Here is a 22,514-nt window from a genome sequence, read left to right as displayed (position 1 = left end):
TATCTGAAAGCATCAATACATCAATGGAAAAACGAAGAAAGAGCTCAAATCAGGATAACTGCAGAGCAAACAGCAGAGTTTACTGGCAGTGAAAGTACACCGAAAATTGGAAGATCTAATTAACAGAATCATCTCCTTGGAAAAGCTCAGAGAGGCTTCAAGATCTATTCATAGTGATAATCACTGACAATTTCCAACAGGTTTTCCTGAAGGAACATTACTGACAGAGGATGTACACATTTAAGAAAAAAAAATGGTGTGTGTGCGTGTGCGTGTGTGCGTGTGTGTGGATAATTGATAACGGAATTAATTACCAATAACACTGTTCTACAGCCACATTGGTTTATAGACAAAAACAGTTGAGGTTAAAAAGGGTACTCTGGGGGGATTAAAAAATTCTTGTACTGTTCCTGCCTTCATAAACTAAAGAATGAGATGCCCAGTGCAGTTCTATTACCCTTATAAACACTGGTAATTCAGTGTGACAGGGGCTGCTCTCACTGCTCCCCCTCCCCTCTGGGATGTTATATCACACATCAGAGGGCCCGCTTTATACTGTGATTAACAACCAGCCTCCTTATAATAGCTGCTTCTCTGCAGTGGAGAACAGGGGCACCCCATGTGGCCACATTTGTAATGTAAAGTCCCAGATGGGAGGAGGGAGGAGTGAGAGCAGCTACTGTCACATTGACTTACAGGTGTAATAAGGACAATAGAACAGCAATGAGCATCCCATCTTTATAGTTTATAAAGGAAGGCACAGTACAAGCCTATCTCCCCAGAGTACCTCCTCAACTAATTTTGTGATGCTGAAAACAAATATAATGCTTAAAATTGCTAATTGGCTCTAATTTTGAAAATCAAGAGTTTTTTATTACGTATTATACCTCTCATGCAGGCTTATAGAAACATTGCGTCTATTATTTAATTATTATTGCATTGTTAGTAGCTAGTCTATTACATCATTTATTTAGTCTATTGAGCCTTCAGTATTCTATCATCTTCGTGTGACCAATCAAATAACGCCCATACAGCTCCGATGGTGTAATCCTAATTACAGTTGCATCACCTACTTATATAAATGCTTTATGTGTATGGTCAGACACGGCCAATACACAGTACATAGCAGGGGCACATATATAAGATTATCTCAGCATAGGAACATTATTTTTAATACATGTAATAGTGGAACTTATTATTCCAAGATCTATTGATTGAACTGTACTTTGCTCATGGGAAAACCCCTTTAAGAACTATATTCAGCATAAAGAAGAACAGGTTGACCTATAATTAATGATACGGCCCCACAGAGCTCTGATCTCAACATCAATGAGTCTGTGTGGGATTACATGAAGAAACAGAAGGATTTTCATAAGCAACACCCACAGAAGATCTGCGGTTAAGTTCTCAAAATCTTTGGAAACCCTCCCTGCTGAGCTCCTTCAAAACCTGTGTACAAGTAGCTGGAAGAACTGATACTGTCTTGAAGGTAAAGGGTGGTCACTCCAAATATTGATTTGATTTAGGTTTCCCTTTAGTTCTTTCACTTTGCATTTTGTTGATGCAGATTTCTGTAAGCCTTCTCATGCTACAGCATTTTGCTTTTTTGCCCATACCTGCCTAAAACTCTACAACCATAGAAGTGCTGGTAGATGTTTTGACAGTTCACCGAGAGAGCATGACTTTTAGACCTTCTGAGATATGATTATTCTTGCTTATCCACTGGAGTTTACTATTGCATCTATATCTATATATAAATCACTTTGTACACATGCCCAAAGATTGAACTGTTTGGTATAATCTATAGTGTCTCTGGGACTTCCCTCGGAGCCATAGTGTCCTGGCACCTCCGTGTGCTGTCTGTGTGCCCTCTGGCCATAGCTACCAAGTATGATCCGAATAGGTGCCCAATAGAGAAGAATATCGGGCTACTCCACATCTGCATAAAACAATCTTTTCATGTTAAATCGGAAAAAAAAAATGACCCTGGTCAGACAAAATACAACATCTACCTTCATTGGAGGGTATTTATGATATGGAGCAGCTCCTGTAGCTAATTCAATTGCTGTGATTCCAAAACTCCAGATATCCGCCTTAAAATCATATCCCCTCACCTAAAAAACACAAAACACATAATGTAAAGCCAGACTGTCTCCATGCAGGGTACAGAAGTGATGGTAGGAGATACGGTCACGGATGGCCAACGTATGGTGCATTATCTTCAGTGGCTACAAGGAAATTATCCAATGAAGCATCTGACAGTCGAGCACCTATCAGTGCCATGGACGGTGGATGAACGGTACCTTAATAAAGACAAGTAACCACCAGCAGTTACTGAGACAGTAATAACCACCATAATAACAATTAGCTACTTTACCTGCTCCATAACCTCCGGAGCCATCCAACAAGGCGTGCCCACAAATGTCTTTCTGACTTTATTCCTGGTGATGTCACCCCCTGTGGCTAAAAACGCGCTGACGCCAAAATCTGCAAAGTCAAAGTAGGTTATATGAGATAACGTCTGGAGACATAGAAGTTATTATTTAGGATTATATTCAGAACATATTGCCCATGTATGGAACAAATTAAGAAGTACCAGACAAAGATGATGGATATAAGACTTTCCAGGAGCCTCACCTTCCCCTGAAGGGCTGCACATAATCTACTGTATACAGAGCTGTGATGAGGGCTCCAAAATAAACATTTAGGTGAGGCAAATGTCTTAGCATTTACAAGTGCTTACACTACACTGTGACTGACTGGTGGTAGAGTTTACACTAGACTGACTGGCAGCAGCGCTTACAGCTGACTGTGCACTGACTGGTGGCAGGACGATGGTAACCATGGTACACATCAGGTAACTAAGCATAGCGCTTTGCATAGTTACCCGATGTGTACCATGGTTACCGTCGTTTCGCTCTTACAGGCTGCCAGACGCCGGCTCCCTGCACATACAGATCGTTGGTCTCCCGCTGTCAAACACGCCGATGCGTGCTGCACAGCGGGAGACCAACGAGCAAAAAATGGTCCTGATCGTTTTGTAACGATCAGCGACCTCACAGAAGGGGCCCACTCGCTGCTGCTTGTCACACACAGCGATATCGCTGGTGAGGTCGCTGATATGTCACAAAACCTGTGACATTTCAGCGATCTCGCTAGAGATCTCACTAGCAGCAGTGTTTACACTAGACTGTGCCCACTAGCAGCAGTGTTTGCACTAGACTGTGCCCACTAGCAGCAGTGTTTACACTAGACTGTGCCCACTAGCAGCAGTGTTTACACTAGACTGTGCCCACTAGCAGCAGTGTTTACACTAGACTGTGCCCACTAGCAGCAGTGTTTACACTAGACTGTGCCCACTAGCAGCAGTGTTTGCACTAGTCTGTGCCCACTAGCAGCAGTGTTGGCACTAGTCTGTGCCCACTAGCAGCAGTGTTTACACTAGACTGTGCCCACTAGCAGCAGTGTTTGCATTAGTCTGTGCCCACTAGCAGCAGTGTTTACACTAGACTGTGCCCACTAGCAGCAATGTTTACACTAGACTGTGCCCACTAGCAGCAATGTTTACACTAGACTGTGCCCACTAGCAGCAGTGTTTACACTAGACTGTGCCCACTAACAGCAGTGTTTACACTAGACTGTGCCCACTAGCAGCAGTGTTTACACTAGACTGTGCCCACTAGCAGCAGTGTTTGCACTAGACTGTGACCACTAGCAGAAATATTCTCTACAAGTAATATAATACAAATGTAAAGTGCTCTAACAAAGAATATCTACAGATACAATATGTTCATTAAGACGTAACTCCACAGATGTGTCTAGTGTGCACATGCCGCTCTGCCTCTATGCGCCTCATGGGCAGTACTGTTTGCCGTTACTGGTAAAATACAGATTTTTAACATATGCTTTTTGTGCGCAGCGCAGTGCCCTGACCATATGTCTATGTGGCTGTATACATTCCTAGTCAAGCTCTGCAGAATAAGTGCATATAAGGCTATGTGCGCACGTGTGCGCTCTGCACTGCACCTAAAAGGTGCGCTTCAGAGCGCAGCTGAAAAGCTCCGTTCTGAAACGCATGGTGCCGGCAGAGAACGTGCGCTCTGCATGCAGCTCCTGCCATAGACAGAGCAGGGGCTGCCGGCAAAGCGCACGGAAGAAGTGACATGTCACTTCTTAGAACGCGCGCTTCGGGCAGCAGCCGAAGCGTTGCGCTCTAAGACGCCACGTGTGCACGGCCCCTGCATAATCTCCATAGATTATGCAGGGGACGCAGGACGCATGCAGTTATGCTGCGCTATAAAGCGCAGCGTAACTGCATGTAATTACGCAATGTGCGCACATAGCCTAACAGTGTACATAATAAATGATAAGAATTGCTTATTTAAAGAGTGTACAAATAATATCAGCCATTTTAAAACACATTGTTATGGAGGATGAACAGTGTGGCGGTGCAGAGCGCATGGTGGTCCCCTCCATATAATTATATAATGACTGTGGCTTCCATTAGGTCTGTGATATATGAATTTTAGGTGCTGCTTATTGATCTTTTTACTACTCAGTGACCCTTGAGATCATTGGATTGACATCTATTGTATGATATCTGGTGAGGCTGTAATTAATAAATGGCACAGGTTCTTTTCATTTCTCTTTTTCAGTAGGCACCGGCTCACAGGAACAATATAGTTGATTAGTGGTGTATTCCAGTGGAAATTAGGAAGCAAGTTTGAGAGAGAACTTTTATACTTAAAGTAAAGCTGTCAATCGATTTTTTTTTTTTAATTAAAAAGGGAACCTGTCACCAGATTTGGGGCCTATAAGCTGCGGCAACCACCAGTGGGCTCTTATGTACAGCATTATAACACGCTGTATATAAGAGCCCAGGCCACTGTGTAGAACAAAAATTACTTTACAATACTTACCTAACGGTTGGTTCGGTGCAGATGAGTCAGATGGGCGTCTCCGTTCTCCGGGTGCGGCGCCTCCTCTTTCAATCATTTTTGTCCTTCTTCTGAAGCCACGGTGCATGACGCGTCCTACGTCATACACACAGGCCGGCATTGAGGTCCTGGGCAGGCGCACTTTGAGGTCAGATCAAAGTATTGTACTGCGCCAGCGCAGGACCTCAATGCCGGTGAGTGTGGATGACGTAGGACGCGTCATGCACACAGGCTTCAGAAGGACAAAAATGGCCGAAAAGAGGCGCCGCACCCTGAGAACGGAGACACCCATCTGACCCAACGCCACCGCAGCGACCTCCTAGGTGAGTATTATAAAGTGATTTTTACGTTTTACACAGCGGCCTGGGCTCTTATATACAGCATGTTAGAATTCTGTATATAAGAACCCACTGGTGGTGGCCGCAGCTTATAGTCACCAAATCTGGTGACAGGTTCCCTTTAAAGGCGAGAACCTCATCTGGAACAGTTTTTCGTTTTCTTCTGTGCCCCTCCGTTCTGAAGTTATGCTTTCAAGTAATAATGGTGCAAATATTCCCTCTAACCAGCTGGGCTTATACCACAGAACTTCCCACCCTTTAATGGTTTATCGTGTGTTTTCCACCATTGCAGAAAGTTATGCAGGGCCTTAACTTCCATCCTCAGGACACATACTGAGCCGGTGGGAATTTTGGATAACTAGACACTTTTTTTTAGATAATACTGCAAATGAGAACAGCGAATTACACTGTGGATAGCGAGGATACAGCAGATCACATAATGCCCCAATACAGCCATATACATTGACATACAGAGAATAGTTACCTGCTATTTGCACAGAGCCATCTTCACCCAAGAGTATGTTACCAGCTTTAACATCCCTGCATACAAATGCAAAATACTATGTGAGATATAAGGGATACGATATAAGAGTGCGATCACAGGAACCCCACACATTTCATTTTCAGATGTAGAATTGATTACAGAACCTAACTATCCTTCATTTAAAAATGTTTTTAATTTACCATTTTAAAAGGGGCTGTCACCAGTTTTTTACCACATAAAATATGACAGAAACAGAATACCTGATTCCAGCGATGTGTCACTTACTGGGCTACTTGCTGTAGGTTTGATAAAAAAAAAAAGAATCACTATTGTATCAGCTAGAGTTTATCACTGCAATGACAAATAATCCTGCTACCATTTGGTCCTCCATATTCATAAGCTCTGTATAACCCCGTCCCCCACCACTGATTGACAACATTCTGTGCACACTGAAAGCTGCCAATTAGTGGTGTGGGCGGGGTAATACACATCTCAACATTCAGAGAACTAGGAGAGAAAACAGGAATTTTATTAAAATGATACCAAACAGGTCAGCAAGTGACAGATCGCTGGAATCAGGGTCTTTTGTCTCTGCAGATGGGGTAGCAAAAACCTGGAGACAGATTCCCTTAAAAGCTTTATTCCCATTTTCAGAAACAAATAAGCAATTTTTCAATTTACTTCTTAAGGCTTTGTGCGCACTAGAGCTTTTTACCTGCGGATTTACCCGCGGATTTGCCGCGGAAATTTCTTGAGAAATGTCTGCAATCTTTGTGCAGACATTTCCCAGCAAATTCTATGGTAAAAAAAAATAGCTGTGCGCACTGTGCGGATTTTTCTCAAGAAATTTCCTTGAGAAGAATTTCTCGAGAAACTTTCTTGAGAAAATGAACATGTCCATTATTTCCGCAGGTACCCTGCGGATTTCGGCAGTACAGCCTGCAAAAATCCGCAGGGAACCACCCGCGGGAAAATCGTGGCAATTCCGCGGTTAATCCGTGGCAAATCCGCATGCGGATTTGGTGCAGATTTTTTCCGGAGGTCCGGAAATCTTTCACTCCCAGAAATTTCTCAAGAAATTTTCTTGAGAAACTTCACATTTCTAGTGCGCACATAGCCTAAAAAATGTTCAGCCATTCTTGAGATATTAACATTTTTCTTTTGTTGGAGACAGAACACCTATGCTAGTCAGTAGAACATGCGCAGCGCTTACCAGCTCTTTTCTACTGAGCCTGTAAGCACAGCTTTGAAACTAGCCTGGCACAATCCGACAATATGCATCTTGAAGATGAGAATAATAGTTTAAAAATCTAAAAGACTAGTAGGACTACCCGGCTTTGTGCAGGTCTAATTGGATTAACTGTATTATTTGTGATTGAAAACTTTGATAGGGATACATGTGTTGGTGTTCAGTTTGTTCATGAATATCCCAAGAACGGTAGGTTCTACAGAGATGAAGCCAGGTTTAAAACCTTTGGAAATATTGAATTTTCCTGTGTGCTAAATTTGGTGCAGAATGATCCCGTCGCTTGGCCATAAATTAATATTTGCTTTCACAATTCAGCAAAGATCTCAAGAAGCGTGGGTCCTAGAGAGCTGAAGCCTGGTGTTAAAGGGAACCTGTCAGGTCTCATATGCGTTCTGACCTACAAGCAGGGTAATGTGTGGCCTATAAACCCCTTCCTACACATCCCTGTGTTGTAATATTGTGTAATATGAATGTATAAAAAAACCTTTTTCTTACATGTTCCCTATGTAAATAATCAGAGGGTCTAGCCCCCTGGGTATCACATCGCCCCGTGGGCGTTTGCATGCTTTCCGTGGTATCACGCCCCTGTGGGCACGATACCATGGATTTACATGAGCGACGTGCTTACATGCGCAGAGCGCGTCTGAAGCCGACAAGCAAGTACCCGGATAACAAGGCTGCGGGAATGGCAAGTGCGCATGCGCGGGATCTCCAGGACCTGACGGTGATGTTGCTCATGTAAATCCATAGTATCATGCCCAGTGGACTAGACCCTCTGATCTTTTACATTGGGAACATGTAAGTAATAGTAGGATTTTTGTGTACTCACCGTAAAATCTCTTTCTCTGAGTCTTCATTGGGGGACACAGGACCATGGGTTATGCTGCTGTCACTAGGAGGCTGACACTAAGTAAACATAAAAAAGTTAGCTCCTCCCTAGCAGCATACACCCCGAGCCGGAGGCGGGCTCAGATCAGTTGGTGCACAAGCAGTAGGAGGAGTACCAGAATCACCATACATAAACACAAGTTGTAACTAAAACAATGCAGCCGTGCAAACAAGAGGTCTATGAACATAAGACCACTGAAAAAATAGCAGGCAAATGCAATTGAATCAACCAAAAAACCAAGCAGGGTGGGTGCTGTGTCCCCCAATGAAGACTCAGAGAAAGAGATTTTACGGTGAGTACACAAAAATCCTACTTTCTCTATCGTTTCATTGGGGGACACAGGACCATGGGACGTCCAAAAGCAGTCCCTGGGTGGGAATACCGAAAAACCTGCAGAGGCAGACAACAACAACCTCCCTCGGCGGGCTTGCACTATAATTGAATGCTGCCACCCTATTACAGGTGCGCAACTGCTGCCTGCAAGACCTTTCTCCCAAAAATAGCATCTGCCGATGCTTGGGTGTGAACGTGGTAGAACCTAGTAAAGGTGTGCAGGCTAGACCAGGTGGCGGCCTTGCAGACCTGGTCGGCCGACGCCTGATGCCTAATCGCCCAAGAGGCGCCCACTGCGCGGGTAGAGTGCGCCTTTACCCCCCGCGGCGGAGACTTGTCCCGAATCCGGTAGGCCTCTGATATGGCGGAACGGATCCATCTGGCAATTGTGGCCTTGGATGCCGATTCACCCTTCTTGGGACCAGAAGGGAGAACAAACAGACCATCTGACTTACGGAACGGCGCGGTCCTGGAGACATAAATTCTAAGTGCACGCACTAGGTCCAGGGTGTGCAAGGACCTCTCCAAGCTGTGAGAGGGGCCAGGACAGAAGGATGGAAGGATGATTTCCTCGTTAAGATGGAACGGGGAGACCACCTTTGGGAGAAAAGCGGGATCTGGACGGAGAACCGCTTTGTCCTGGTGAAAAATCAAAAAGGGGGAACGACAAGAGAGAGCTGCCAGCTCTGACATCCTGCGAATAGAAGTGATGGCAACAAGAAACACCACCTTCCAAGACAGGTGAGACAGGGAAGATTCTCGCAAGGGCTCGAATGGGGAGCCCTGAAGTGACCCTAGGACTAGATTAAGGTCCCACGGTTCTAGAGGCCGACGGTACGGCGGTGCCAGGTGGGCTACTCCCTGGATGAAGGTCTTAACCTGTGAACGAGCGGCCAGTGGCTTCTGAAACAGGATTGATAACGCCGATATCTGGCCCTTTAGTGTTGCGAGCGAGAGACCCGCATCTAGGCCTGACTGCAAGAATGCCAACAGGGAAGGAAGGGAGAAGGCGAGAGGAGAAGAAATATTCTGCTCTTCACACCACCTGAAGAAAACTTTCCACGTGCGGTGGTAAATCTTTGATGAAGATGGCTTCCTGGCCCTAATCATTGTCTGAATCACTCTTGAGGAAAAACCAGCCTTAGCTAGAACCCAGGATTCAATGGCCAGGCCGTCAAATTTAGGACCTGTGAGTTCTGATGGAAGAGAGGCCCCTGCTGCAGGAGATCTGGACGGTCTGGAAGGCGCCACGGAGCGTCTGCGAGGAGCTGAGTTAGTTCCGCGAACCATGCTCGCCTGGGCCAGTCCGGAGCCACTAGGATGACCGGTATCCCTTCCGCCTTGATCTTCTTGAGGACCCTCGGAATTAGAGGGAGCGGAGGGAAGATGTACGGGAGACTGAACTGGCTCCATGACAGGGTGAGGGCGTCGACTCCTAAAGCCAAGCGGTCGCGGCACCGCGCTACAAAGTGCGGAACTTGACGGTTGAACCGGGAGGCCATTAGGTCCACGTCCGGAACTCCCCATCTGTCGCAGATCTGGTTGAAGACTTCCCGGTTGAGGGACCATTCTCCGGAGGCGAGGCCTTCCCTGCTGAGGAAGTCCGCCGCCCAATTGTCCACGCCTGGGATGTGTACCGCTGAGATCAGGGAGTGATGACACTCGGCCCAGTGCAATATCTTCTTGACTTCTCGCATCGCCCCGACACTTCTTGTGCCGCCTTGGTGGTTGATGTACGCCACCGCCGTTGCATTGTCCGACTGGATCCTGACCGGGCAACCCTGTACTAGGTGCCGAAACTGCTGCAAGGCTAGCCGGATGGCTCTTATCTCCAAAATGTTGATCTGGAGACAACTCTCTATCGGTGACCATCGGCCCTGCGCTGTGTGATGTCGAAACACTGCTCCCCAGCCCTGGAGACTGGCGTCGGTGGTCACTATCTTCCAGTGGAGCGGGAGGAAAGACCTCCCTGATGCGAGGTTGCGCTGATTGAGCCACCAACGGAGGGAGTTGCGGGTCTCCGGCGAAAGATGAAACCTGCGGTCCAGAGAAAAGGGAGATCTGTCCCACTTCTTCAGCAAGGCCAGCTGGAGTGGCCGGAGATGGAACTGTGCAAAGGGTACCGCTTCCATCGCCGCCACCATACGACCGAGGACTCGCATGCCGAACCTGATGGACACTTGGCGCTGACGCCGAAGAGCGCGGAGTCCTCGTTGCAGGGAGGAGATCTTCTCCTGTGTGAGGAAAACTCGCCCTTGGATGGTATCGAATACCATGCCTAAAAAGGTGATCCGACGGGCCGGGATCAGAGAGGACTTCTTCCGATTTATCAGCCACCCTAACCGTGAAAGGGTGTCGATCGTGACCTGAACCCCGAGACGACAGTCCTCGAAAGAAGAGCCCTTTATCAACATATCGTCCAAGTACGGGATGACCATGACACCCCTGGCATGCAGGACGGACATGGCAGCAGCCATGATCTTCGTAAAGACCCTGGGTGCGGATGCGAGGCCGAAGGGAAGAGCTGTGAACTGGAAGTGATCTTCCGCTATCGCAAAACGGAGGAACTGTTGGTGAGAGGTGGCTATCGGGACGTGAAGATAGGCGTCTTGAATATCCAGCGATGCCAGGAATTCGCCTACCTCCATGGACGCGATGACGGACCGGAGTGACTCCATTCGAAACGGCCGAGGTCTCACCGACCTGTTCAGAAGCTTTAGGTCGAGGACGGGACGGACAGAGCCGTCCTTTTTGGGGACCACGAAAAGGTTGGAATAGAACCCCTTGAAACGCTCTGCGGGAGGGACTGGTACCACGACTCCGGTTCGGAGGAGGGAGTCTATGGAGTGAAAGAACGCGCGAGCCCCCGCGGTAGACTCGGGAGGGCGAGATAGGAAAAAACGTCTCGGTGGCTTTGCCTCGAATTCTATTTTGTAGCCTGATGTGATGATCTCTCTGACCCAGGCATCGGCGGTCAGGGGGATCCACACATGCTGAAAACGAGACAGGCGCCCTCCCACAAGTCTGGCGCTGTTGCGCGCCGACCGCGAGTCACTTGGAGGAACGACGGCGGTAACCAGAAGAGGATCTCGTGGACTGGCGGGGGCGTGAACGCCAGGCGGGATTGGTCTTGAATGACGGGGTCTTCCTGTCTCTCGGAGGAGAGCGGCTTTTCCGCGGCTGGGGATTGGAGCTGAAGCTGCGAAAGGACCGGAAACGAGCGGTGGAGCGCCGATTCTGGAAGCGCTTGGGGCGCAATTGGGGGAGAGATGTACTCTTTCCTCCCGTTGCATCGGAGATCAGCTGGTCCAGCCTATCTCCGAAGAGACGCTCCCCTAGGAAGGGCAGGGAAGTTAGTGACTTCTTAGAGGCCGCATCCGCGTTCCAGGAGCGGAGCCAAAGGGCTCGACGGATGGCCACATTGTTGCTGGCGGCCTGGGTCGCGCAACTTGCAGACGCCAGGGCTGCATTGAGCAAGTACTCACCCGCGAGGGAAATCTGCGAGGCGATGGGAACCAGGTCCGGATTGGTAGGAATGGCGCGGAGACCGCCGCGTAGCGTGTCCGCCCAGGACATCAGGGCCTTCGCCACCCAAACCGAGGCGAAGGCCGGAGAGAGGGATGAGCCCGCTGCCTCGAAGGCGGAACGGGCCAACCTGTCAACAGTACGGTCCGTAGGATCTTTGAGAGACGTACCGTTAGTGAGTGGAAGGACTGTGTGAGAAGACAGGCGGGAGACTGGGGGGTCAACCACAGGGGAACCTGCCCAATCCTTTCGAAGACCCTCAGGAAAGGGATAATGCAAATCGATGGACTTACCGCTGGTAAATACCCTGTCCGGCTGTTGCCTGTGGCTGCGCAGTAACTCAGCGAATTCTGGATGTCCGCTGAATGTGTTCTGGGCCCGCTTCACCCGCTTAAAGGAGACCTGGGTGCTCTGGGAGGAGACTGGGTCCACCTGTACCTTCAAGGTCTGGTTTACTGCTTCTATCAGGCTATTTACCATGTGCCGAATATCGGCCGCCTGCTCTGAGTCCTGTAGGGGTACCGCATCGGAATCATCCTCGGAGCAGTCAGAAGCCTCCCTGGAGGACTGACGGTCTGGACCTGGGGATGAAGGTGAAACCTGGGAAGAGTCTGAGGACGAGACCCGTCGGGTCCGTTTCTGAGCAGCAGAGGAGGACCCTGCAACGGGGCTCACCTGCTCCGGGGGCAATTGCGCCGGGTCTGCGGGAATCTGGGCGAGCGTCGGCAGCAGGCGTAGAGCTTGCGCGATGGTCCGAGAAGCCTCAGAGAGGGAATCTACGGACTGGGACAGGGACGCTAGCCAGTCGGGGGGGGGCGGGACGCAGGGCCCTGCAGCATATGGCGCTGTGGCGTCTGCGGTATCAGAAGCGTCGGCCGCGGAGTCCTGCGGAGGCTGCGCGTCTGTAGAACAGACGGAGCATAGTGGGGCGTCCTGACCCTGGGAAAATTTGGAGCTGCAGGAGGAGCATGCAAAAAATAGTGCAAAGGGGGCCTGCTTGGATTGGGTGGGCTTAGCCTTAGGCATGGTGCACACAGGTACTCTCCCTGGTGGCTGCTAGGAAGGAGACAGGAGAGGGTTAACTCGTCCCTAAACTCAGAGAATGCTACCTAGTGAGGGCTACTCCTTAGGAGCAGAGCTTACCCAGGTCCTGCGTGCTGCCCACCAGTCCAGAAGTGGAGTCCAGGAATGAGCTGGCCAGAAAACTCAGAACGCCGGCGTGCTGCAGCCTCAGGGGACCAGAGGCAGGCTAAAATGGAGAGGGGACGCTGGAGGAGGCTGGGGGAGGAGCAGGATTCCGGCGCGAAAAGTCTGGAGGATTCACAGCCCCCACCATCTGCCAGGAGGCAGAGCAGTGGGAGGTACAGAGGGAGACGACCGGCGGCCAATAGCATGCAGCGGGGGCGTGGCTAGGACGCAGGAGCGACTAGGCCGAAGCCGGGGACTAAATTTATGGAGGGGGCCGGGGGAAAGAGCAGGGAAGTCGGATCCTACCTGCAATCGGCGGCGCCGGCTCAGCGATGGATGCGGTGCAGGCAGAGCTCCCTGGCCCTGCCTGTGAACAGCGCTGCTCGTCCAGGAAGGCTCCGGGGGAGAGCGTGCTGAAGGCAGGGTAGTAGGCATCATGATGGGGGTAGACAGCCCCCTATCAGGAGAAGGCAGCGTGACAGGGCCCCATCTATCACAAACGCTGCTGAGGTTCCATCCCTGCTGTACTCCCCTGTACGCCCTTTGGGGTGATACCTCAGGGCGAATCAGGGGTGCCCACAAAACAACCTGCCCACACGCGCACCCCCGGGAGTGGTACCACGGGGACGGGCGGGGGAGAGGGCCCCGAAGTCTCAAGCCCCTGCGACCCTGGGGAGCGGTACCCACGGGGCTGCGGAGAATGAGTGAAGCGAATACCTGCAGAAAAGAAGACGACAGGTATGAGAGCGATGAGCGGCGCCGAAATAAAATAAAAAAGCGCAAAAACATACATGGCTGAGGGGGGCCGAGACGGTCCACATCAGCCTCCTACGACACTAAGCTAAAACTGATCTGAGCCCGCCTCCGGCTCGGGGTGTATGCTGCTAGGGAGGAGCTAACTTTTTTATGTTTACTTAGTGTCAGCCTCCTAGTGACAGCAGCATAACCCATGGTCCTGTGTCCCCCAATGAAACGATAGAGAAAAAACTTTTTTTTATACATTCATATTACACAATATTACAACGCAGGGATGTGTAGGAAGGGGTATTATCAGTAATTCTTAGAGAGCTAAAACTTGGTGTAAAACCTCCTGGTCATTGTAAGTTACCTATATGGCAAATTTGGGGTGCATTGGTTAAGTCATTTGGCTGTAAATGTTATTTGCATTTTCATTCCATTTTAATGGCTGAATATCTGGAGTACGGAAGGCCTAAAAAACTGAATGCTTTTATATTAGGTCTCTGTGTCCCTGATTAATCATCTTGCCTAATTTGGGGCAGATTGGTACAGTCTAATCACAAAAAATTGCTTTGGTTTTCCAAATTTTTGCCGAATATCTTGAGAACGGCAAGTCCAAAAGAGCAAAAAAGGGAACCTGTCACTAGATTTTTACCTGTTAAACTTAGAGAATCCCCTTCTGCAGCTCCTGGGCTGCATTCTATGAAGGTGCACCTTGGCCCTGACTCCCCTTTCAGTCCCCAAAAATAACTTTATAAAACTTGTCCGTTAGGTATGGTAATTTCCTTGGTTGGCCAGATGGGCGGGCTCATTTTCTGCTCCTGTCTCCCCTTCTGCTGCTGATCGCCGTGCTCCTTCCTTGATTGACATGATGGCGCCCTCAGTCATGCTCCTCATCGCATTTTCAAATCTCGCACCTGTGCAGTTATGGCGGCTCGCGCAGGCGCAGTTCGCTCTGCCATATCGCGGCCAGAGCAGAAAACATAGCTGCCCTAGCTCGCGCCGGTGAGCTAAATGCGCAGGTGCGAGATTATGGGCGGATACGAGCATGGCGCTGGTGAGGTCATGCACAGCACCAAGGGGGATAAAAGAGCAGAAAATGAGCTCGCCCATCTGGGCAACCAAGGTAATTAGCATACCTAACGGCCAAGTTTTATAAAGTTATTTTTGGGGTCTGGAAGGGGAGTCAGGGCCAAGGTGCACCTTCATAGAATGCAGCCCAGGAGCTGCAGAAGGGGATTCTCTAAGTTTAACAGGTAAAAATCTGGTGACAGGTTCCCTTTAAACCCTGTCTACAGTTTTCAGAGTGTCTGATCTATGTGCCAAATTTGGTGCAATTGGGTCGACCTATTTGGCCGTGCATAAAGAACAGACATCAGAAATTCATTATATATTATATAATTAGGGAAAAGTGACAGCTTGCAAGTCCAAGAGAGCTTGAAGCTTAAACCCTGTCTACAATTTTCGGAGTTTCTGATTTATCTATGTGACAAATTTGGTGCAGAAGGGTCTACTCGTTTGGCCGTGCATAAAGAACAGACGTTAGAAATTCAATTTTTATATATAAATAATTATTAGGGAAAAGTGGCAGCTTCAACACCTCCCAGAAGCAGGACTTAACCTTTCTATGCCTACAGGTTTTATGTAAAAGTTCAGAAACCTTCACAATCTGTCTAGTGGATAGAAGACAGCAAAAGAGGGAGGAGGGGGATGCAGCTGCAGATATTCTCTCTATTTTGGCTGAAGCTGTTGGCCGGTTTTCGAAAGTTGTAATCTATCCCTGGCATAGCTTTGAGCAGTAGGTGGGCCAACTCTTCATACTGTAACTTAACTGAAAATGACAAAACTGCAATTCCAAGCACAGCAGCTAATTAGCGTGTGGCATGGGCAGTACCAACAGAAACAATGATGTGGACGAAGTGCTGTGGCCCCCTTCAAAACAGTGCCAAGAGTTGACTAACCATGATCTAATATTGACAATTTAACCCTAATAATGGCCCCTTTATTGAGATTGTCACAGGTCTGGCTTCTTCAACCCCTGGAGATCATAATCCATGAAATGCATGGAAAGGACGTTACTGTGTCCTAAAAGCAAATATGGCCGAAGGTTTTCCTTATGAGACAACCCCTTAAAGCTAAATGAAATGTGATAGAAATTGTAGCATAAGAGAGGATTCATCAGAACGGTCTCATGTCAGAGGACGGCTCCACGAGGACAATGTAGAGATCAAGTTGCCAGTTATTTTAGGATTAGGAGTGAAATGCTTTTTAAGCACCGGGACTCGGCAATGTCACCAGTGCTCAGCGAGAGGATATGCGGCATTGTCAAACACTTACTAATCCTCCACGGCCATGACTAGAGACACGATTGTGTTCTTGGCACTGACATACAGCAGCATATCACACCCGAGATTCTTTATGTAAAGGGAACGCACCATCTGAAGAGGACATGTTTCAATCTAGTGTCCGGCTTAGATGTTGCATTTTGTATTTGTGGTTATGTATTTTTTATATCACAATCAATACTAATAAAAAAAACATAGAAATCTTGCCAGTTTCAGATTGTCCAATGGGGCTATTCTAGACTCCTACTGCCTGCTCTTTCCCAAAGACTTCTCAAAAGTCTCATTACCAAACAGAAGCGGGATTACAATGACAGGTAACACCTCTATACACAGCTGACAAAACAGGATCCACCAATCACAGCTGCTCCTTCACAATGCCCCTTGCACACGCTCATTAGATGCTTCAATGCAAAAACTTCATTGCTGCTAATGTACATGTGTACAAAATGAAAATAGGAAGCAGAGGACTAGATTAACCCTAAAAGTCAGTATAAACATTACAAGATTTCCAGAAGTTTTTTGTTTTTTTAATAGATTGCGATAAAGAAAAAAGAAAAACATTACCAAAAATGTTTCAAATATACATTAAACATGGAAACCCGATTTCTATAGTAGTTCTGATCAAAAATAGGAGAAGACAGCTCATCAGATGTTAATAACAATCAGGTCCCGTTGTATTATCAGAAAGCATGTGCAGTGAAATCACACTTAAAGACAGTATATCCAGCATCAGCTATCCCGCAGTTAAAATAGAATATGAAGATCATTCAGATCAAAATAATGTAATACCACCATTTGTAAAAGATGTATAATCAGTTATGTGCTACATACAAAACGACCTCAAGGGTGTTGTCCAGGCTTTTAATAGTAATCAGCAGTCACACTATGTCACTGCATACTTCTCAATCCTTACAGTGTGCGCACTAAATGTTGTCATTCTTATTCGATGTTGCCAGCGAGAGCAAGTATGTGATTTACATACGATCACGTCCCGACTAAATGTGCTTGTCTCAATATAAGTGAATGGTAAAAGGCTAGTTGGAATGTTGCCGGAAGTATGCAAATCACATACTAGCGGTCACATGACTGCCACTATCGCTAGTAATGCCAGAGAGTCCTGACTGTGTGCAGTGTGCACGCTGTAATGATTCAGAAGTCTGCAGTCACATACAGTAACTGCAGTCTTTCATCAGAAGTTGGAAAACTCCTTTAAAAATGTCAAGGTTTAACACTAGAAGTCCCAGAAATTTCGAGCTCCATAGGGTTCCAATGATAGAAATGTTAAATGACCCCTCTCTGGGACTTCTAGTGTTGAGGAGGATTGTCCGGAACACACCTGCATTTATACAATTTTATTTTCATTTATTTTTATATAAATACAGATCACCGTTTTTTTCTGGAGGATGAACAATGCTGGATATACGGCCCTTTATGTCAATTTAGGATGACACATTCCCCATAATGAAAAAAAAGACAAAACCTTTCTATCAAAAAATGAGAGGCTTTCTGTGCTCACACGCAGTGTTCTGCTAATGGAGTAATTACTCTGGTTTCTGAAGAAACTCTCTCACACCCATACTGTTCTTCACAATGAGCCCACAGTTCAGGCGTGTCACGTACAATACACCTGTATGAGATGTAACTGAAGATGGAGGCCTCCGTACAGGTTACACCGGATTCACAGCTCATGTTACTAGTGAGAGTTAGTGCACTGTTTATCTTTGCGGCTATTGTTTAAATATTTTATTGATCCCCCCTCCCCCCCACTTCCCCCCCACGCCCCCCAAAAAAAATCACAGCAAACTGATAACTGAAACAAAAATAACCCAATAAAGACATGCGAAGGAATGAAAATGTCATAACCATCCAAAGAAAAACAACAAGAAAAAAGGAAAGAATTTTGCTCTGAGGTGTGAAGTTATGCCCTATCCATTAAGTAGAGGATAATCTCCGAATCATTGGGAGACCAGCAACTAAACCCCTCAACCATCCTGAAAACAGAGCTCTGAAGAGCACCATGTGAATTGTCCTGGAGGTCCAGCATGTGCACCTATGCACCATTCATTATATCATTGGGAATGCTGAAGACATAAGAGCACTGCGCTCAGGGGTGTAACAATCACAGTCGCAGAGGGTGTGAGCACAGTTGAGCACTGTGCGAGGTGGGACCCGTGGATTTCAGTGCCTATTTCAGCTGGATGTGCGCCTGAGGAAGCACATTCAGCTCAAAATGTATTGCAGTGCAGATACCCACCGGGTGAATGTGTCGCAATACACGAAGTGCGTCTGCTTGACCTTTGTTCCAATACGATGGGGGCTGTGTAAGCGATGACTATCTTTGTACAGTGCTGCAGAATATGTTGGTGCTACATAAATAAATAGGTTCCCACACAGCTACAATAATTTTGGATTAGATCTGGTTGACCGCTATTTTTCACCCACCCCCTGTACACGCACTTCAGTGAGCACTAATGAGGAAAAGGGGTTAAAAAAAAAACCTGCAGATAGAAAATCCGCTGCCAGGATAGGCTTCTGCACTAAAATTGAGTTTTAGACTTTGGAGACCCGTCACAACAACTCAATGGTCTGTGGGATCAACAACTGTATTTTAGTCTGGCCATGCTTTTTTCGTGAGGCTTTTACCATGCTACTCCTTTATACCTCCAATTAAACCTGGCTCAAAAACGATACGTCCACAGTACAAGATACAAACCTATGGATCTGCCCATTTTTATGCAGGTATTCAAGTCCTTCCAGAACTTCTTTCAGCATGGTGGCGATGCTTGGCTCATCCAATACCCCGTTCTTGTGTTCTCCTTTGGCTACTATATGTTTGATGATGTCCAACACGGATCCTGTTGATTAGAAAATTCAGCTGATTTTCAAAAATGTCACAAAAATAATTAGAGAGGCAGAATAGTTTCTTAAATTCAGATACTTGATGTCCAGGGCACCTGGATTATCACTCAGCCACATTAATAACCCAGGGGCAAAACCACAGTCTTGTGATTTATCACCAATTCTGTGCATTCTCCACATATATACCAAACACCCAGAAAATGGTCCAACACGTGTACCCTAGGGTAAGGCTATGTGCCCACGTGTGTGCGCTCTGCACAGCAGCGTAATGTCACTGCATGTGCGCTTCAGAGCGCAGCTGAAAAGCTCCGTTCTGAAGCTTTGGTGACTGCCGATTTCATGCGCTCTGGATGCAGCCCCTCCCATAGACAGAGCGGGGGCTGCATGCAAAGCGCACGAAAGAAGTGACATGTCACTTGTAGAACGCAGCGATTTGGCAGCAGCCGAAGTGCTGCGGTCTAATATGCCACGTGGGCATGGATTAGGCACAATCTTCATAGATTATGCTGGGGACGCAGGACGCATGCAGTTACGCTGCAGTGCAGATCGCAGCGTAACTGCATGAAAATACGCCACGTGGGCACATAGCCTAACACTCAGAGCTGAAGGGTCTCATCACCTGTACAGGCAACATGCTGCTTACTTAAAGGGCCTGAATATTAGGCCATAGACTTAACTTGGGCTATCCTGGTAGCCGTGAGGGAAGGGAGCAAACACGAGCCAATATTGTGGTCCAAAAAGAATGACACAAAGATGGCATATGTGCCTCCACCATAATATTTTGACATTTATGAAGGAGACTAGCTCTGTAGCTGTCAGACGTGTCACAAAAATGTGAAAAACCGCAAACATCACAGAAATGGTAATATGTGCATGCATAAACTATAGATCCTCCAATGCCCCTATAATATTCACAGCTCATCAATAGTGGCAGGAGTTGCCATGTTCTATCATTATTGTCTTTCTCATTTCTGCTCAGGGCTCAAGTGTATATTAAGATCCTGGATTTCCTTACAGGACACTTCTCACCATTTTGTAAATCAAAGCTTTGTAAAGATGGTTCTAGTAAGAATAGTTTCCGCCAGCATCGCCTAAATTTGAATGTTTTTGCCAAAGTTGCCTAATGTCCCGTCGGGCGCTCAATTTTACACTTTTCCTTACTTGAGATTTCTTTCCCCAGCTCAGATTTAAAAGAGATTTTCCGCATTTGTGCCCAAACAACTTCATAGTGGTAAAACAACACACCCAGATAGTACTCACCCTGCTCCTGTTTTGGCTGCAATGCTGAGGTCACCACTACAGATCAGATCACTGCTGTAAGTCGGTGCCTCCTGCTGTCCAATATCAGTGATTGACTGCAGCGGTGATGTAGAGCCGGCACTGGACTCAGGGAGGGAGAGTACCATTTGTGTATGCTGTTTTTAAAACTAATCAAGCACCATCTTTCTGAAAGTGCAAAACCCGTTAACATGTTTGGGTTATCTTGGTTAATGGCTTAAAAGGGGAGGTCCACTACAAAGCATAGTGACCACATCGATGTAAAGCTGTGAGCGAAGGCTTTTACTAAATACCTTCTGCTGTCCATTCTGCCTGTGAGCGGCGCTATCACTGTCCGCTCATCCCACATCACATCACCCAGGCTGCAGTGACCGCTGATGTCGTCTAGTGATGTCACGTCAACTTCCGGAACTGGAAGTTGACCTGGCATCACCAAGGCGGGACCCAGTCTCTGTGAACGGAGTTATACCGCACATCACAGTAGAGCATCTTGTGTGCTAGCAGCGCTCTGCTGTGAAGGAGCGAACGCACGAGATGATGGGCTGTGACGTGTAGTGAAACTCTGCCCACAGTCCAGTCACTCACGGAGACTGGGACCCGCCTTGGGGATGCCGGGTCAACTTACAATTCCAGAAGTTGAAGTGACATCACCGGACCTCAGGGGTCACTGAAGTCCGGGTCACGTAATGTGAGATGATCGCACAGAGATAGCGTCACTCTCAGGCAGAATGGAGATCAGAAGGTATTTAGAAAAAGCCTTCAGTCACAGCTTTACCCCAAGGTGGCAACTATGAATTGTAGTGGATCCCCTCTTTAAGAGCAAGAAACGATATAAAATAATAAATTAGAAGTTACCTGACATATTCCACCACCTCCTGTTCTAGTGTATAGTCTCCGGTGGGCCCTGCTGTTCCTGCTGTGATTAGGTTATCTATCATTCAATGTGACTGCTGCAGCCAATCCCTGCCTTGAGTGCAGAGACTGGTGACAAATGAGGCCGGGGATAGGCTGTGACATCATCACTGCTGCAGGACTGGGGTGGACCCTGCGGTGGTGATACAGCAGCGGGAGACAATCTCATTTTATACCTTTTCCTACTCTTGGCGCATTTATAAAAAAAGTCCTGGGTCTGTTATATCAGGCTCTGGTTTAATACAGTTAAGCTGTAAATGTGCAGAAGTCGAGATCAGCACTTTACACCCAGACAAGGTCTACAATGTCCAAACCAAACAGAGAATAAATGAATATTAACAGGAACACAAGTATCATTAGTCACACATGGATGGGCAAATGACGGCTATACGCTGGCCACAGAGCAGCGTAGAGGTGGAATAAGGATACACGGGGAGGGGATGTCCTTCACTAAATTAATGTATAATAAAAAGGAAAGATACGTTATGATAAAAGTAACTGATCATATGACTTATTCCCTTAATGCAGAAAGACATCTGGGCCCTGTTCACACTACCATATCTGTTTCCGGTCCTAACAGGTCCATCTTCAAAAGGATCCAATGGACTCATGGCGCCTGTCAGGTTTCTGTTGTTTTTGATAGCACATATAGTGCTGCAGGATTCAGTATTCTTACTGACACAAGGTGCCAACTGCACTCGATTGATGTTGATTGTGCGTAAATAACATATCGATTAGTCAATTTTTGAAATCTTCCATTGTTCGGCTCATGAAAGGGGGCTTTACACGCTACGATATCGTTAATGTTTTATCGTCGGGGTCACGTTGTTAGTGACGCACATCCGGTGTCATTAACGATATCGCAGCGTGTGACACTGACCAGCGACCTTAAGCGACCTCAAAAATGGTGAAAATGGTTCACCATGGAGAGGTCGTCCCAAAACCAAAAATCGGTAATGGTTGATTATCGATGTGGTTCGTCGCTCCTGCGTCAGCACACATCGCTGTGTGTAACACCTCAGGAGCGAGGCACGTCTCCTTACCTGCCGCCGGCCACAATGCGGTAGGAAGGAGGTGGGTGGGATGTTACGTCCCGCTCATCTCCGCCCCTCCACTTTGATTGGTTGACCGCTTAGTGACGTCGCTGTGATGCCGAACGTCCCTCCCCCTTGAGGGAGGAATTGTTTGGCAGTCACATCGCCGAAGCCAACCAGGTAAGTGCGTGTGACGCTGCTGTAGCGATAATGTTCGCTATGGCAGCGAACACACGATAACGCACACACGACGGGGGCAGGTGCTTACACGCTCGATATCGCTAGCAATTGCGTAGCGTGTAAAGCCCGCTTTAGTCTCAGCCTACAAAAGCTCACCAATTGGTCACACAGTATCACACAAATATTGGCCCCGATTCATCATGACAGAGCGCCAGTGTGCTGGAG

General features: G+C 47.5%; 1 protein-coding gene across 1 annotated transcript in view; it reads right to left on the bottom strand.

The window, feature by feature from the left end:
• OXSR1 (oxidative stress responsive kinase 1) overlaps positions 1-22,514 on the bottom strand; it is a 158,639-nt gene that overhangs the window by 45,068 nt on the left and 91,057 nt on the right. Inside the window, exons 4-7 of the mRNA XM_075315401.1 lie at positions 18,740-18,881; positions 5,760-5,815; positions 2,378-2,487; positions 2,013-2,114 (exon numbers count right to left, since the gene is read on the bottom strand). Of these exons, the coding sequence (XP_075171516.1) occupies positions 2,013-2,114; positions 2,378-2,487; positions 5,760-5,815; positions 18,740-18,881 (410 nt within the window). The remainder of the gene's footprint in view (positions 1-2,012; positions 2,115-2,377; positions 2,488-5,759; positions 5,816-18,739; positions 18,882-22,514) is intronic.

The sequence above is a fragment of the Anomaloglossus baeobatrachus genome, chromosome 6, assembly GCF_048569485.1.
Source record: "Anomaloglossus baeobatrachus isolate aAnoBae1 chromosome 6, aAnoBae1.hap1, whole genome shotgun sequence".
Classification (NCBI taxonomy): domain Eukaryota; kingdom Metazoa; phylum Chordata; class Amphibia; order Anura; family Aromobatidae; genus Anomaloglossus; species Anomaloglossus baeobatrachus.
This window is presented reverse-complemented; position numbering and strand designations above follow the sequence as displayed.